At 43.7% G+C, this 18,873-nt stretch overlaps 1 protein-coding gene across 1 annotated transcript in view; it reads right to left on the bottom strand.

The window, feature by feature from the left end:
• Window positions 1-18,625, bottom strand: part of ANKH (ANKH inorganic pyrophosphate transport regulator) — a 98,939-nt gene extending 80,314 nt beyond the window's left edge. Inside the window, exon 1 of the mRNA XM_058800817.1 lies at window positions 18,148-18,625. Coding sequence (XP_058656800.1) covers window positions 18,148-18,243 — 96 coding nt within the window. The 5' untranslated portion in view covers window positions 18,244-18,625. The remainder of the gene's footprint in view (window positions 1-18,147) is intronic.
• Window positions 18,626-18,873: the final 248 nt, after the last annotated feature.

The following is an 18,873-nucleotide window of genomic DNA, read 5'->3' as shown; positions in this document are numbered from 1 at the left end:
TTTCTTTTTCTTCTGAAACATCGCTACTACTATGGAACAAGCACTCAGCAGTGATTTCAACATTACTGGAGGCAAAAGAAGCTGAATCATGTTATATGAATAAGCAGATACCCTCACTTTTACAACAGCAATAACTTCTGATGGAAGTTGTGTAATCTTTGTCTTTGATGTCACAAGAGAAACTCCAAAGGGCACATATGGTGTCATTTCCTGTAGGTGAAAAACTGGTGGATCTTCACCTCAAATCCACATTGCTCTGATGGGTTAACAGGCTGGTTTTTTACTGAGTAAAGGGAGGTTTGCTTATTGGCATATCCCAGGCGTTTGAGTTTTATTCTGCTTTTTACATAATAAGTTCTTTGTCCAGAAAGCAAAGAAATGTGATGACTATAGCTTTTGTTCCAATGTCTGGGCTGAGTTTTGGGCCATTAAGACTCTTTCCAATTGTAAGATTTTGTTCCCTCAGGCTTTTTTATGTAATGGGTGATAAAGGAGTTGGAAAGCAAATTTATTGCCTCTTTTTCTTAAAGGTTTTCCTTTTCATCCTTGACAGTGCTTACAGGACCTTTACTGCTGAAGCTATTGGATTTCTCTTGAGTGTCTTATTCCTTGGTGTCATTAACAAGATGAATTATCCTTTTCTAAATCTCCTCCTCCTGTTCATTTTCAAGGGTCATGTTTTTGCATGGCTTCAATGTTAATGTGGACAGAGTTCCCACTAGGCACAGGGAAACTCTACAGGCCATCTTGGATGAAGAGTGCATTTATTGGTCATGGATCTTCATATATCTTTTCTGTGATACAGTATCAGACACTACAGACAGCCAAAAACTTCCAGTGAGCCAAAGAGAACTGGAGCTACTTTTATGTCATGTGATACTCCTTTTTTCTTACCCAGGTTTCTGTCTCTCTATTTTCAGTTTGGAAACCCAGCATTGTGCCCAATATTCACATTCCCTGGGGGGACTATTTCTGATGACTTCACAGTTTCACAATGACATTGAGCAACAGCTGACATCTATCTGCACAGGCTGCACCCATTCTATTTCCAGACTGTCTTTATTCCTCTTAGTTAACAATGACACAGCAAATTCCTAATTCACTACCAAGAGTGAATGACAAAGACCAGTCTTGTAAAAAGACTAGGGAAGAAAGAAAATCAGTTTTCTACTTTCTTTTCTACTTTCTAAGGGCATTTGTACCTTCTATGTTTGCAGGGATCATCATGATTATTCAAGGAGTGAAGATATTTAGGGAAATACCAAATCTGCACCCATTTTCCCATGCATTAGTCTAGCAACGAGGACTGATCATAGAGATGAAAAGGGAACAGCTATGCTGCAGTGAGATTTCAGCCTTCCTGAGTCTAGGATGTAAGTATAAAGTAAACAGATCTGCCACTTTATTTGTGGAAAAATGAACATTGCCCTGATTTAAAAAAAAAAAACAAAACACCAACAGCTTTTATAAAGGCATGGGGATTCACCTCTCTGCACATACAGAGTGACAGGGTGAGACAAACCTTTTGCCTGCCCCTCTCCTTGGCTATCCCTCCTCAGCAAGGCTGAAGAAGGAGAAGGGCCAGATGATGGTCACAGGTCAGAGCAGGGAGGACACACCCCATGGTTGGGCCTTTTTGCTTTCATTTGCTGTCAGCAGAATAACTGGACTGAGCATCATCAGTGCTCAAACACTTACGTGTATGTGGTAAAAAGAATCCCAGAATCCCCAAATAAAATGAAAGTCCCTCTTCCCCCAGCCTCAACTCACCCAAATGAAAATGCAGAATCTCTCAGACACAGAATTGAGACTCTCGTGTTTCAGCATTTGCTCTTTTTATGTCATGTATTGTTCTAGTGACAGTACAAAAACATTTTAAAATCACATGTTTAACTTACTAGAACAACACCAATACAGCTTCTTAGCAGCCCAATCATGCAGAGGCCAAGAAATGTAATGCCCACACTTCTAAAATACCACATTTTCAAAAGTACTGTGTACTTGTAGTAGATTGTAATAGATTTTTTTGTAATTTTGTTTTTCATTACTGTAATAATAGCTGCTTTGCTTTCAGAAGGACCAAAGCAACATAATTCAAATGTATGGAAATATACAGACTGAGACTTCCAAAGTGGCCAACAGAAGACAAGCATGTCTCTTCCAGTGCTCTTAGTACTGGATGCTTCAGTCTTTAAAACGGTTTTCATATCACAACAACAGCTTGCTATTTGGAATGCTGGGAGAAGGCATGGAAGAAGACATAAGCAATGAGAATGATGGAAGGCATTTTATGTTTTTAGATTTTCCTAAATCAGGGTCAATGGCGATGACAGGATGATCAGCTTTGATTTATCATTAGCATGCAAAACAGAAAAAATTAACAGATAAGCTGTCCCATGAACAACAATAAAAGAGCATTAGCAAACCCTTCCAAATTTTGTTTAACATGCATAATTGAATTAATTTCTTTATGAAACAGAATATACATTGTCTTCTCTCATTATGTTTTTCTCATTCTATTGAGCAACCTCATTCCCCGAGCTCATCCTTCTTCTGTCCCATTCCCCGCCCCCTGCTCGTTCTGCTGGAGCACAGAGTGAACAGAGCTCTGTTTGTTCACCAGCAGCAGCAGAGGCAGCAGAGGCAGCAATGTCAGCCCTGCAGAAGCAGCCCCCTGCCTCTGTGCCACCTTCCATTTTTGGGAATCATTCCTAGGAGAGAACAGGAATTGTGAAGGTCTCAAGTGAGCAATGACCTGTTTTAAAGAAGGCAGAAATATTGAAAAACAAGTACTTAAGAACCACAGCATATTCAGATTAAGAAGTTTTTACTACCTTCCCTTCACAAAGGGAATGGAAACTACTTGCAGGGGTGTAGTCAATCCTTTGTGGTGCTCCAGGCACACCTGCAACAGCATGACTTTCATTAATGCAATCTTAAAAACAAGTTGGTCAGCTTTCCTGACCCTGCTCTTTCCAGAGCCTCATTCTTCTGCTAGCTGGGAGCCTTCCTCATTTCCAGTTTAAAAGCACTCATTGTCTGTTCACAGTCATATGTTGCTACTCAAATTCCTCTTGTTTGCAGGTAGGCTACCATCTTCCCATCAGAAAACATGATCCCATCTCCCTCACAAACACCTTAATCATGCTCTACCTTTCTTTGCTGGGCTACAGAAACCAAAACCTTCCAGTTTCACCTTCACAGATAAGATGGTGGAAAAAAAAAAAAGAGAAATTAATAGCTGGGGTTTATTTTGCCCAATCTTTTGAACAAGTTTGAACTAACCTGCCTTAAGTATGGCCATAACTGTGCAAAGTATCCCAGGTGAAATCTGACTTAGAGCATGCATTACCTCTACTGGGGGACAGGTCATCAGATAAATCCTCCAAGACCTTCTATCTTGTGATCTTTATGTTACCCTCATAACTCCTCTTCCCCCCTGCCCCCCAGAAAACAGGAGACCTTTGTGGTTATACTTCAGGCAGCTTGCAATGCCTAGGTAGGAAAACATCAATCTGTAGTCATTAGGAGACAACTCTGCTTCATCAACACTAGAGGTTTGCAATTTGAACTTTTAAGAGTGCTAGGCAAGCCAAAACCTATATGCTGCTGAAGCTGTAATTCCACTAACTTTTTTATTCAGAATACTTTCTCCTAGTTGCATGTTTTGAGTCCTTCCATCATACAGTTTTCCTCCATGCTTCTGATTTATATTTTTCTTCCTTATCAACCTCTGTAGAAACACTATCAGCAATATCTGTAAGGTAGAGACATTTTCAGAAAGAGTCTTAAGAACAATGTTGGCTCAGCACAAGTTTAATTTGGAACATGTGATGGGTCTGACTCACACTGTGCTATTCATGCCATCCATCCCTAATTTGGAACAAGCCTAGTAGTTTAGCTATGACCTGAAAATGTCTGAAGACAAATTATATATAGCATTTAAAAAATATTTATAATGTTAAAAATGGTCATGAACATCAAAGTCCCTCAAGGGATGCACAGGTTCCCAATGGGGATGTTTCTCTCTACAGAGACCACCTTCACAACACCTGGATCTCTCTGCACCTTATATCCATGCCCATGTACAACTGACTGAGCTTGGCATGCTTCTCCCAGGTTTCCTCAAAGGATTCTCTTTGAAAGAATACACCAAAGAAAAGAAGTGCTCTCTGATCCAAAAGGGGCTTTGTTGAGATTAGATTGTCTCAGCACTCCAACAGCTTTATCTCTGGCCATGCAGGTAAGAAAACATTCCTGCTTTCAGGAGCAATGAGACCTAACCACAGCCATGAGACCTAACAGCAGGATGAACAGGCATGTGGAGAATGCAGGCAATGTTATTCTTGTCTGTGATCCAGAAATTGGCTTTAAGACTTAGTGAGAATAATCACTCTGACCTTGGTTTCTAGGTTCTTTGAAAAAAGCCACCAATGAGGACACCAGGCATTTACCATGTGTCATCAGACATCAGCATGCAGGGACAAAAATTTCACTGCTTCTCCTACATGGCATCATGCTGAGCAGGAATTCAAAGCAGGCCACCTGGGTGAGGACGAGAGGGAGGCACGGGTCAAGTGGTGAAGGAGTCACAGCCATGTGACTGCTGTGTGACAGCACTGTGCCATGCCAGTCCTGGAGAAAAAGTATCTGAACCAGACCGACCTGGACCTGGCTCTGGCACGGTGGGGTGTGAAAGGAGGAACGCTCACAGCTGGGGAATGTGCTGCCTGGCACCACAACTGCATGTCTGAAGGAACAAGCGGCAAGCACGGACCCTCTGCTAGATAAAAGTCTTGCAGCTTCACAAAGGTCACATTCCTCATTTGAAGTCTGGCTGTCTCATATGACATAAATACCTGCACACCAGCTGAAGTGAGGCCTACATTTAAAGGCCAGAAACACAAAAAAGATTTCTAATTAAGCATTTCTTTTGCTGAATCAGGCCTCTTGCAAGGAAGGAATCTGTTGGGGGCAGGCAGTGGGCACCTTGCTGCTGTACTTACTGTGGGATGCTTGTCTGCAAACAGCAATGGCATGTCTCTTGGAGCCAGCCTGTGGACAGCCACAGAAAAGGAAAAGCAGAGGAGACAGAAGAGGAACAGGTATTTGAAACTTACAGACTACTGTGGATTTTTTAAAAAGGCAGTAAATAGGAGGCAGGATGACAAGGTGAAGGGACAGGAGCTGTCCAGGGCTGCCAAACAGAGCAGTGCACAGGAGGCTCCAGCCAAGGGCTGAAAGCAAAAACTCCCCTGTCTTATATATATATGTACAATCAAAGAGCCAAAAACAGACAGTAAAAGATGAGATTGATGATGCTTGATCCTTCAGGGTTCAGCCTGGCAGGCTGCAGATGCCAGACTGTTGGTTATGGTGCTGCATCACTGCACTGCCACACAGGGATTCAGTGGAAGACAAAAAAAGAATTGAATTGAGGGCAGCTCCCTATTTTTATATCCTGTTTCTCTCTTTCTCAATGGTTGTTTTCTTTCTTTCACAAAGGAATTGCAAAACAAAGGGATGTACACAGAAGATTTGAGGTTATAGAATCTTATCTGGACAAAACAGAAAGAAGGAAAGCATAGAGGTATTTGATTCTAAATGTCAAGAGACTATAGAGGCACTATTCTTCAAGGAAAGCAAACAAGAGACACTCATGCTTGCAGTTGCCTTTGAAATCAACTCCCAAAAGTTGCAATACTAACCTCTTGCAAATAAGCTACTAATCCTTTCTTGTAATTGTTCCAGCCTTGCTGTGCATCCCTCACCCTATGCTGTGTCAACAGAAAAGCAGAACAGTGCTTAAGGTTCCCTAATGCTATAGGTGTGTTAAGAGTGAAAAAACCCAAAACAACAAACTCAAGTATTTTTTGTTCTTCTGGCTGCAGACAGAATCAGTTCCCTGTCCAGCCAATTTGCTTATTTCTTGTCATAGCACTCCACACTCAGAGTTCTCAAGAGACTGTATTAATATCTATGTATTCATATCTAATGCTTTCATGTACTGCTACTATTCTCTGTTCTTGAAAAAAGGTCATATTTTAGCAATAATTTTTTCCTCTATTTATTTCTACAGTTAAGCGCAGGTTATCCTTTATCACCAGCTGGACATGTATTGATTTAACATTCTTCTCAATGCTGGTCTCAACAAGAACCTGACGGCTTTCTCATTAAGCTAAACTTGCACTGGCATGCCTCCTTTGTCTACTTTACACTTTCAGCAGAATGACAGAGGAAAAAGTTTCTAGTTTGTTATTCAGCAAGATATTAGTGATGAAATTATGGCCCTGCAGTCACTTTGACTGGAGCATTTCAGACCTTCTAGTGCAGTGAAAAGCTTTCATGACCCAAGACTTCTGGGATGTGGTGGTATTTCTAAAGCCAAGGATGCCAGGCCTTTTCCTTTCAGACAGCTTGATCTAAACCCCTCTTTCTTACCACTCATTTCCCCTTTCAAATCTCTGGATGCACACAGAATACAGCAGACCCCACATCTGCAGATTACCGCAAGCATGACCAAACCCTTGGAGCTCAAAGTCACAAATATGTAACTTCACATGAGGTTTCCTTGGCAAAGTCCCGAGGCAATGATTGTGCCTTCGTTAGCTATTTTCTCCTCAGTGATGCAACCACCCACAACGTGGTAGGAGCTTGCAGCTGACAAGAACTGCATGCTGTGATTTGTAAAAGCTAGCCCACAACGACACCAGCCTTTTCTGGACAGCGGCTCAAAGCTGACCAACAGGTCAAGCCTGGAATAAGAAAATGTCAAGCAAGATACCTGCTGTGATTTATTGTGAATTTACTTTAGGAAAGAAACACTGGCCTCTGCACAGTATTAACAGAAAAAGCCCACACTAATATATTAGATCCAGAAGGCACTGCTGACGAAAGCTCTCCCCAAGAGTGTTACAATGCTGGAGCATGTCCTAACCAGCAGACCGTTGACTGCATCTCAGAAAGCTCATATAAGAACAAGACTCTGAATGCTGAGAGGTCGTCATGCTTTCATGCCTTGAAATAAAACAGTCTGAAGCAAAATGACTGCCCACTAGTATATAAAGAACAGTGGTGCAGCGATCAGGACGGCTCTCAAGATCACATTTTGAAAAGATAAAATCCATGTACAAAACCATGGATTCAAAAACAAAACAGCAGTTGCACATGCAACATGTAACCAGAGATGGCTCAGGCTATAAGCAACAAAACAGGTACATGAGCGGTTACAGCCCATCTCCTTATTTCCTTGACCATTTATTTAGTCTTGCATATAAGTCAGTAGTAATCAAGACAGTCCTTTAGCACCCCTCCGTGTATAATTCTCCTATAAAGGCAGTCTCCTGCTCACAATACACCACATACATATGCACATGTGTCTTAAAGAAGCATGTGAAAAATGTGTTTACCTGTGTCAAAAAAGAAAGCTTTCAGTGGATGACTGCCTTTGGTGTTTTGATGTGCTGAAAAATGTTTGTGGTTTGGATTTTCCTCCTCTTTTAAAGTGAATGCTTAAGATTCCAAAATCGTTATGACCCAACATAACTACAGGGGAAACTGACAGTGCTGTCACACTAAATTTGGAGGCCCACATTACCAGTTGTTATGTGCTACTAAGTGCAGAGAAAAATGACCAGAGATGTCAAGTACATCCACCTGGCATTCACTTCTGTTGAGGAGAGTTGGTGGCTGGTTTGAACTCATCTTCTTAGCTGGCCTCTTGGGCTGAGTGGGCTGCGGACGATTCTTATGTTCAAAGTCATCTCCAAAATGTCACAGTGGAGGAGGAAGGGGAATGGACTGACAGAATAAATTACCCAAGCCAGTTGCAGGGTAATGGATGGGCTCCCTGGTAGCAGCCAGGAAGAGGTGCTGAACTGCAGCTCCAGTCTGGCAACAAAGCCACAGAGATGTCTGTGTGACTGATACACTGCAGCACCCATGGGACAGCCAAGCAAAGGACCCAAAGAACTGCACTGGAAAGGCAGTAAGAAAGGGTAAGTGAGGAAGGTCAAGAAAAGGTACAGGGCTGTGGGCATACACCATATGGGACCACAGGACTGAAACTTCCCCTGGGCTTGCCAAGACCTGTCCCACAACAGCTTATGCCTTAGAAAACTCAGCAAGCCTCCAGCCAAAAAGCAGTGTTAAGATCTCCCTTACTTCCACACTGAGGACATTTCCACACTCTACTTCTCTCATACTGGAAAGGCTCCTGCATTTTGGTAAGCTCATTTTGTTTGGATTTTTTTCCCCTCCACTTGGGTAGCAAAGGGCATGCTGCCTTCAGTGAATGCTTCTAAAAGGAACAAGACAAGGGTTCACAGTCAATACTTCTACTAGTTAGGTAGCTCTGGTTCTCCTCCCAGCAAGTGCTCTCTGTATGCTGAATCTGGGAGGCAGCATGTGAAAAACAGGGTTCTGTGAGAAAACTGTATCATGACCACCGATTATTAATAAATTTCTCACCTCTGAGTTGCAGGGTTTTTACAGGTTTTTTTGCACCTTAGTAAGAGCCCATAATTACAGTGCCCTTCTAGAGTGTACTGAATGCCTTTGAGGAGGATGTGGTTCTCAAGCTCTGAAAATGTGGTCTTTGGGTTTTCGGGTTTGATCCATCATGTGATCGCTTTACAGTGATCACAACACTCTTTTTTTTTTTGGTAACCCACTGAATTTGAGCCTATGTAAAACACAACCACCACCACCACCAAATTCTGTCTGAAGGTCAGCACTCTTTGTGCCACATTTTAGAAGGAAGTAAAGTGTTTAGAAGGAAGTAAAGTGTTTAGAAGGAAGTAAAGTGTTTAGAAGGAAGTAAAGTGTGAGAAGGAAAATCTTCTGCTTTTTTAATTGGAAAATAATCTGGAAATCTTTTCACCCCAGTCTTTCTCACCACTCTTGTCCACATTCTTCTCCACAGCAGTGACCTAGCTAACCTCGTTTCCCCTTTCCTCTCCTTCATGACCACACCACAGTTCATACAACTGCAGATGGTTATCAAACCCCCTTTTCCGTCCAAGCTATAAATTCTTCACTTCTATAATCTTTCCTCTTGTGTAACTGACATTTTTTCCCCTCTCAACAGAACCAAAAATGTGAAGTGTCTTCCCACTCCAAGATGCTGCTAACAATTAATTTTCTTTTCAAATGGCCTAAAGGTTTTTTAATTGGTAAGATGCTGACAGAGGAAATGGCAATGATGGGCTTGCTCAAGTATCTGTCTTCCATCTGCAGGACAGCAGATTTGAGATCAAAGGCTGCCAAATTCTAGGAGCACGTTGGTATGTTGTGGCAAGGAAAGCCTTTGTCTTGAGGAGTGAAGATGCCTGAGGTGGATCAGAGGCTACCTCACCTTAACTATCCATAGCTACAGGAACAGCAGTGACTGTATACTAACACAGAGGTCACAAAAATAAGATATTGGTCACTGGTATGCAGCAGAAGGAAGGAGGGGTGAGTAGGGAGTGAACAGGAAAAAGAGCCCAATAAAATCTAGACATAAACCCTGCATTTTGAGGAAAGTAGATGTCGAACATCATCTTTAAAAAAACAAGGAAGAACATTGGGTGATGTGGTTGCATCCCTTATAACTACACGAGCTGCACATCTGACTTGATGAAGGAAAAAAATCAGTCATGGCTGACAGGCACCACTGCATTCTTCAGCCAGCACAGGCAATAATCATGCCAGCACATTAAAGTTCAGGTGCACCCCTGCATCTGACTTCATTCACTAATTTAAGTGCAAAACACAGGTATGAAGGCCAGAAGACAGACCATCTCCCAGCCAAAAGCCTTTCAAATGTATTTGTCAGCAAACAGACTGGCACATGCTTTGGTTCAGTGAGCTTTCAGCCTACAGAACCCGGTACCTTAGGGAATGTTTAAAAAGAGTTGGAAACAGGTAATGAAGAAATATAAAACCATGTATGCTCTCCAGCTCCTATGCTTGTGAATTTTCTCTGCACTCCACTGAAAATTTTCTGGGCTGTAAAAATTGAAAAGGGTTGAAAAAATCTGCCTTAACAATGCAGAAATACTATGTGAAGCAAAACATCTGATAATAAGTAGTGTCTTGCAGTTTATTCACTTCCCACACTAAAGGCTGAACTCTTGATGAACCACTCCATCAGTAAAGCAAACTGGATGTGTTGGGCAATAGTGACCACCCTTTCTCCATAAGTAACACTCCAGCCAAAACAGGAGCATTGAATTTTTTGCATCATCTTTGAGAAAATAATTTAAATGGCACTTGAGATTTCACACCCTTGTGGCACTTATTTTTCAACGAACGCCTCCCTTCTCTCCAGTATTTTTCCTTTGTCCTTTTTTTAGAATGTTCTTGCAAAGGCTGTGGAAATCAACTGTGCTATTGCAAGTAACAATGCTCTACTTCAGCCTTCTTTGGAACAAAATGCATATTTACACCTGGAATTATTCTTAGTTAATGTTTCACGCAGGCTCTTTTATTCTGCATTACACTGGGAGGGAACTCATCAAGGAAAAGTGCACACGTAGAAAAACTCTATAGCCAGGTAGTGACATCCTGTGGAAAAGCTGAAAGAGAGGTGATGCCATAAAGGAGGCAGAACACGGGAAAACTGCAGAGCTTTGATGTTTCAGACACCAAAGTGCACAGGCCATTTACATCTCTTATGGTGGTTCTTTTTTAATTCTCTATCTAATCGTAATCTGAAAAGACAGTGGTGGTGTCTCAAGCCATAGCTACAGCAACATCATATCAGTAGAAAATCAAGCAGGCAGAAAGAAGTGCAATCTGATGATCTAATTGCATATTAACACTCCTGCTTGCCTCACCCAAAAATCCAAGTACAAAGAGCATGAGGTAGCAATGGCTGATTAAATTAGCTTGCTAAAATATAAGATATTTACAAATTACCCATATTTTTAAAAGAAAAACATGTTCTGATATGTCATTTAAACTGGAATTGAGCTCAGCAGTAATATCGGTTATTTAAAAACATCACAGATTTCTCAAAGTAGCTGCAAAGCAAAATCTGTTTGAAATTGCTCAGTTTTATGCATGGAGTTTTCTGCATGAGCTGGCAGATATATTTAAATTTTCTATTTATACAACAACTTACATCCATGTTTTACAAATATGAAGGAATATACTTTGTAAGTGCCTTGTGAAACACATCACAATTTTAGAACTGATGAAACTCACATAAGGAGATATGTCTTGTCTAAGATCAAGATAGGAACAGATAGAATCTGCACTTTTAGAGCTAGAGCTTTGAGTGTATGCCTTCTTTGAATATAAAAAGACACTTTATCTTTTGTCATAAGATTGGCCATGTCATATAAGCTTTTGTATACAACCAACTTCTTCAGGCAGCAGCAAAATGAGCAATGATTAAAAAGAAATCAGTTCAAACCAAAGCAAATGTGAAGAGAAATCAGCTTTCTTGGCTTTGAAAAAAGGCAGTAAAAAGAAACAAACAATAAAAGCCCCCAAACAAAGCAAATGGTCAGTCCACTTCACATCCAAAAGTTTTACTTCAGGGATATCTCAACACGATGTAGAATACAGTGGTTCAAACCCCTTTCAAATTTTCAGTTTTGAACCCAGGTTTTAAAATTAGACTTGGGTTATTTTCAACTCCTGATTTCAATTCCTGATGCTAGATTTCTAGCATAGTCTTCTAGATTTTCACTGGCATAGGGAGGAGAAGCCAATTTCCCTATCTCTGAAATAAGCATGAGAAGTATTTGGTTACCCCATGCACCTTTTTCAGTGGCTATCAAATGATAATATGACTGGAGTATCTCCAGTGAGGGCCCTCCAGCCTAGAGACTGGGAACTGGGACTGCTTGGCAAAGTTGTAAATGTTCCTTGTCTCCCACTGCATGAGCTAGACTTCTTGGTGGGGAGAATAATTATCAACCCCCAGACCTCAAAGTTTTATTTTCCAGCAGCCTGGCGGGCAAATATCATCTGAACTTACAGTTTTGAGATTAATTAAATTACTTCATTAAAAAGTGGCTGGTTGGTGCTGCATGGAGTTGCTGTCCTCCACTTTCCCCCTCACCTCCCCTTCCAACCTGTCCTGGAAATAAGCTCTCTCTACAGCTCTATAGATAGCAAATGTCTTCAGACATGCTTAAGGTTACCATCAAGTACAAAACTTGCCTGCTCTTAACAGTGAAGCATAAGAAAGTCCAGAGAAGTCCTTAGAGCTGACACAGCCACGGGAGGTGGGAGGCAGGGAACTGGATGGTGTTGTGAAGGAAGGAGAGAGCAGGATAAAAAAGGGGAAGGTACTGGCAAATTAAGCAAAATAGGTCCTAGCTCAAGATTATGTATTTTACAGTATGGCAACATGGAGCACCGCAGGGAACGGACACCTCATTAGTGGTGCAGGTTCATTCCCATAATTTCTAGTACCATGTGAAATCTCCAGTGGTGATAGCCCCAGTGCTCTTCATAACCTGTTTATTTTGTACCTTGCGTGCTATAAAATGCAAATAGATATTGGTTTAGCTGCCAGGAGTAAGTCTTTGTCACCTTTAAGAACATTAGCGCTCTGTGGAGATTTGGCTTTTATCTGCAAATGTTTTATGAGATCTCTGACTTCTTCCCAGATCTCAGCATGCAGCGCTTGCTGTGAAATGCCAGCAAACGCTCTGCGTGAGCGGTGAGTGCAATGCCCGGTGTGCAGCGCCCGCCGCACTAACACTGACATAGCAGCCTAATTAATCTCTTGGGCAGTCTCAAGAGCCGGCCACGTGGTCTAGAGCCCATGTAGCACGGGTGTGAAAATCCCCAGAGCCTGGCAGATGACCATTTAGGAGCCAGGGCTGGAAGGCTCAGGCTGGCATGCATAGGGAAGTAAAGCTGAACTGCTTACAAAAAAGTCTCTGGAGACAGCACTGAGGTATAGATCTTAAAGTTATTACTTCAGGTGTATATGGTTTGGTTTTTAATCCTTCACAGACAGTCTCACTTGGATCTACTCACTCAAAACACAAAAGTTAGATATACTTCAGTGGTCATTCCCTGACCATTTGGCTTGTGAATTCTGCAAGAGAAACTACTTCAAAATAATGCCATGGAAAATAATAACAACAAAAAAACTCTGTCGATAGTATACTCTGTATATGTTTCCTTCTTCAACATAATTTAATCTAAATGTAATTTAAAAAGCTGTGTAGTTCACATTCATTTAAAATAAATAGGACATTTCTGTCAGCCTACCCTATTAGTAATGTGGTTGTGGTAATAACATACAGCCACGTTGTACACCAATTACAGGACGCTGTTAGCTTTCTTGTTTATATTGGTACTAAAGTCCTACACAATTGAAACAAGTCCCTGACCTCTTACAACATCAATAACAGGGGTACTTTGCACTCATACAGCACCTTTCATCTCAGAGTGCTTCTGACACATGAATTTTCATTACATCTACATGCAGGTAGGTGTCTAGGCACACTTCAAAGGCAGGGAAACTGTGCCATGGAAAGGTTACACAACTTGGCACAAAGCCCTGGTGAACAGCTGGGAATGTGAACTCTCCCATTACTTGTTTTGAACGTCCAGACAATAATGCTTACCCCAAAACCAAGCTTCATAAGGCATTAATCAAAATGTTTAACCCCCTACCAAGTTTGCAAATGGCATGGGCAGACAATAAGTTCACTAATTCTTTTTGATACATTATTCATGACTTGCTCTCCTTTTCTGGCAACTTTCTTTTTATGTAAAAAAAAAAAAAACCAAACCAAAAAACAACAACAAAAACAGCCCAAAAGAATCCAAATATAAGAAAAAACAGCAATTACTATAAAATAATTTGGAATCCCAAACACTTAGCATTTCCTTTATGGCTTATCTGTTGGATCTCAAACATTACAACATGGGCAATGCATGGCAAGTTCTCTGCAGAGACCATCCACCTGAGTGCCCTCTGGAGAAAGAGGCAGCAGGGCTGTGCTTGCTCAGTTTTAGTTTCCAAAGGCCACTGAACACCACGGAGGCATACATAAATTATGTTGGCACGCTAAACTGCCCGGCCAACAGCTACTGATAGTGACACAAACTAATGATCCGTGGGCTGGCTACATCATAGCTACAAAGTTAAAAAAAACCCAAACAAAAAAACCATACTAGTGTTCCTTCCCATTGATAATTACAGAACTACTGCAGACCTTGAGATCAAACCACTGCTCTCTGCCTGGCCTTTGCCACCCCATGAGCATCAGGGAGAGCTCCCAGCCACACCTGCAAACTGTATTTGGCACTGCCTAGGGCTGAGTCCGTGCTTCTGACAAAGTTAGCGAATTCATGCCCACCTCAGCTTGCTCCCTTTGTAAAAATGCTGATGCAAATGCACATTTATGTTACAAGTCAGGCCACCAGAATATATGTCAGCAGCTCTGGAATTGTGTTAAAAGGAAAACTGATGTGGGTGGTGATGGATTTTTGAGCCCACGGAGTAGCAACGCTGCTGGTTGAGTTGCTTGAGGTTGTGTTGCTCTCCATTACACAGGAGGCATTTATTTATTTATTTCTAAGAAAGTACATCAACATTTTTCAAGGGAGCCAGAACTTTTAATGCAAACTTCGTTTTCCAATGACTGAGCTCTAAATACAACAGTAATTATTGTGAATCTCAGGGTAAGATGTTGAGAATTGAAAGCTCCTCTCAATGGCAGAATAAAAGTGACTATCTCTCTTCTGGTGGTGTTAAACTCTTGGGATGGAAATGCTGTGTTGAGTATATTTGTGTGTGTGTATATATATATATATGTTTGTACATTGTGTGTGAAATATATATATATTTGTACATTTGTGAGGGCAGCTGGAGAGAAAAAAATATATAGAGGTGTTCACATGAACACACACATTACTGACACACAGAGACAGATTTGAGTGGAGAAGGAACATTTAGCCAAAATACTTGGGACTATTTTCCTGAATGCTGTACTTTTAAGAAGAAAGGTATGTAGTACTTAATTTCATAAAAGCCATGTAGCACTGTCAATAAGCTGGAAATGAGTTGCAGAAGGAAATCAAGAAAGTAAATTAGAAATGGTTTATCTCTCTAATATTCTGGTAATTTACCTGGGCCTGCATCAGGATTACTTTTTTAAGTAAAGGAAAAAATATCAGGTATTTGTCTGAGAGAATTTATGAGGTGAAGAAATGAGGTCAGCTCACTAGATTGGAGTAACTCTGTAATATGGTCTTGTCCTAAGGCATTGTTGGATTAGAGTCCAGGGTCAACAGGAGGCTCTTCACTGGCTGCAGCAGTTCTGAAAGTGACTTCAGGAGCTGAGCTTATTAGTTCTTAAGCCCTGTGCCAGCATTTTTTACTTCCTGTAAACCAAACAGTCTTGCCATGCCAAGCATCTTATTTGGGGCAATGGTGACAGCCTTAACCCATGTTCTGCAAACAATCTTTAGCCTTACTGCAAATTTCCCTTAACCTAGCAAGAAACCTAGATGCAATTGCATAGCAGGGATCTGGTAAATTTGTAGTGATGTTTGCTATTGACTTCAACTACTCAACACCCAGAAAAGCCTCTCAAGGTAATAATAAAAAAAAAAAGTTATCTTTGTTTCTCACTTTTCAGTCTGAGGTGTCTAATAGTATGAGGTTTTGCTAAGAAGGCTCTGCTTTGAATGCTCTACTTCCAAACACTCTCCTTGCTTGAGGGAGTGAGGTATGAATACCATACATCAAAAGGGTTTATGACCTACAGCATTTCTTACACATCTCTTCTTCCCTGGTCAGACAAGATCCATTTCTCTCTAATTTTTTTACAGTCATCTCTTACTTCTGACCTGCAGTTCTCCTGTCTCTTTTACAATATTGCCCAGAGCAAGTAATATTCCTTCATACAAATTTTCCTTCCCTTATCATTCTTAGAAATCTGTGTTATCTGCAGTATACGTTCAAAGGAGGGGGTACTGCAGCCTTTGCAGAGCTGTCTGTTGGCATACCCATTCTTCTATGTTGCTTCCATTCATCCCTCACATTAACATTTTCGCATGTTTTGAAAATGTAAAGCAGAAATGTGACTGGCTCAGCAACGTACTTTCAGTCTCTCAAGTCCAACAGTAACATCGTACAAGTGCAAAAAGCAACTTCATGTATTACATAGAGGAAAATAAAATCACTGTCCTTTTTTCTGTATGAGGAACCCTTCAGACATGGAGTAGCTTTGTCCCTGCTTCAGTTTCCTGATTTCCATGTAGGTAAGGCTGGTAAAAAACTATCTTTCCAGTTTCTGGTCCTGAAATACGCAAGAGTAATAGAAGGCTGGATTTCTCACTATTCAATTAAATATCTCCCCAGGCAGCCATCTGAGATGAGGGATAAACCCAACTCTCCTGAAAACCCAATCCTATGACTTTGCTATCAAACAAAACACATTTTCTAAGATATTTCTGTCCCTAACACTGTCAAAGTTGTTAAAGTGTTTACATGTATCATTCACAGATTCACACCCCTCCTGTGTCACTGGTACCCAGCCAGACAGAAGGACCCTCACTTATAAAATAACCTGCAAATTTTGAAATCCTGGTTCAGAGCACACTGAAGCCATGGGGATGTTTTTTTTATAGGCTGACATTTACCTTGAATTAAGCTGACCTTGTACGAAGCAAACTGTATGAATGCACCTGTCATACTCAGTTTCCTGAGTGCACGGCTTTCAATTTAACTTCTACTATATGTTATTAACATGGCATAGTTATTAGCATTTAAATCTCCTTTTCCTTTGTCATTTCTATATTTAGATTTGCCTTCCCTCTCCCCCCCCCCCCCCAGTATGCTTAAAGAAGACCTACTTAGTAGGAAAGCACATAGTTGTTAGACAAGGATGGAATTGTATTTTTCAGTATTACGGTTTATTTAAAGGACTAGGACTCAAAATGCAATTCACACAGCCATGACAAACATATGATTAATGTTAGCTATTTTTTCCCACTGTAGTATTTTTCCTTTCACTTTCTTCTTTACAAATGCTTGAAAGTACCAACTAATTTTTTGATATCTTTGCTCAAGAAGCACAGGAGCAAGTGTCTGCTCTTCTTAGCCAAACTGAGTGACTTAGGACAAGGATAAAGCTATTTGGGGTGCAATACTTAGGGCGGCTGCCTAGCTTAACACTTGCAAGTAAGTAGTAGTGTATGCCATCCTATTAAAAATGTAATGACAGGTCCCATATAGTGCAGCCTAACACAAAACAGGGCCTGGATTGTCATAAATATCAAAACGTGAGACCAGAGATTCCCCCCACACCCCAGTGCAGGGGCAAACGAGCATTAGCTTGGGCAGGGGAGTGGGTACATCGAGCCTTGAACATGTTCTCGGTGCAAACGCAGCAAGCGGTGATTGGGAGGACGAAATGGGGTGGCGGCATGTCAGTGAGACAGGCTGACAGCGGGCTCGGATACACCGGGCTATCTACTCGGCGCCCGTGCCAGGGGACAGCCTTAGGTCACCAGCACCGCTGGAGAACTGCAGCAGTGCCGAGGCGCCCAGAGCACCGGCAGGGGTGCAGCCGGAGGTTCCCCTGCCCGCAGGGTGCGGAGCGGCTCCCGGGGGCTGCCGCGCTCCTCCCGCCCTGCCGCGGCGGGGGCTCCGGGCGGCGGGGCCGAACCGCTGCGGCAGCGGCAGCGCGGCGGGGCGGGGGGGCCGAGGCTCCGCTCCGGCAGCGGGCGGCGGCAGCCGGGCCGCCCGCCCCGCTCCGCTCCGCTCCAGCCGCGCTGCACTGCGCTAGGGGCTGCTGCACCTGAGCGCCCGTGTCAGCGCGGGGATAAAGCCCTGCCAGCCCCCGGCCAGCGCATTATGTAATTTCAGATTATATAATCCTGAAATGAGAGGGGGAAAAATTCCTCAAAACAATCCAAACCCTGCCATCATTACCCGGGCATCTCCTGGGGGTGGGGGCAGCCCGTGGGCTCGGGCGGCCGCCGGGGCAGGCACGCCGGCACAGGGGCCGCAGTCCCCGCCCGGAGCGATGAGCTGGGGCAGGACGGCTCGGCTCGGCACGGCTCGGCTCGGCTCTCCGTCCCTTGCCTTCCCGGCGGAGGCACCGATAGCGCCAGCCCGACGCTGCGGGAGGGCGGGCGGGTGGGAGAGGGTCGCTCCCCGGAGAGGCGCTGCCTTACCTGCTCCCCGAAGTCGATGGCGATGTTGGTGATGCCGAGAGGGACCAGGAACCGGATCAGGGGCCAGTAGTTAGTGAGCGCTGGAAATTTCACCATAGTCCCAGCTGCGCGGTGACCCGCGGCGCATCTGCCGCGGCAGGAGCCGGCGCGGGAGGACGGCGGGGGGAAGGATGAAAGGGCACCGGGGAGGGTGCGTGCGTGTCCCTGTGCGTGTGTGCGGGCGGGGAGGGGGTGGGGGGGAGAAAAGGGAGAGGGAGAGGAGCAGCAGAGCCCCCTAAAAATAAAGAGCCGGGGAGCGGGCGGGGGGCCGGTCCGGTCCCTCCCTGCCCGGCGCGGCGCTGGCTGGGCGGCGGGGCGCGCTGTGCTGCCGCCTTAGCAGGAGACCCGAGAGATCAAGTCCATCCCCGCCGCCCTCCTCCCACACAACAATGATCCGCCGCCGCTGCCGCCGCCGCCGCCGCTGCCGGAAAAAAAAAGAGGAGGGACACCGCCGCCAGCCACTCGTGCGGGCAGCGCTGCCATCCTCGGGGCGCGGGGGCCAGGGGAAGGGCCGGGCCCCCCCCCGCCCCCCGCCTGACGCTCGCCGGCGGCGGGGCGACGGCCGCGGCGCCGCGCAGGAAAACACCGCCCTCCTTCTCCTCCTCCTCCTCCTCCTGCCCGCCGCCGCTGCGGGGACGGCGCAGGCCGCGGTGCGGCGCGGCAGCCGGCGGTGCCCGTGCGGGGCCC

Source organism: Ammospiza caudacuta, chromosome 1 (genome assembly GCF_027887145.1).
Source record: "Ammospiza caudacuta isolate bAmmCau1 chromosome 1, bAmmCau1.pri, whole genome shotgun sequence".
NCBI lineage: Eukaryota > Metazoa > Chordata > Aves > Passeriformes > Passerellidae > Ammospiza > Ammospiza caudacuta.
Note: the sequence above shows the minus strand (reverse complement) of the source record. Positions and strands in the feature narration are given on the sequence as shown.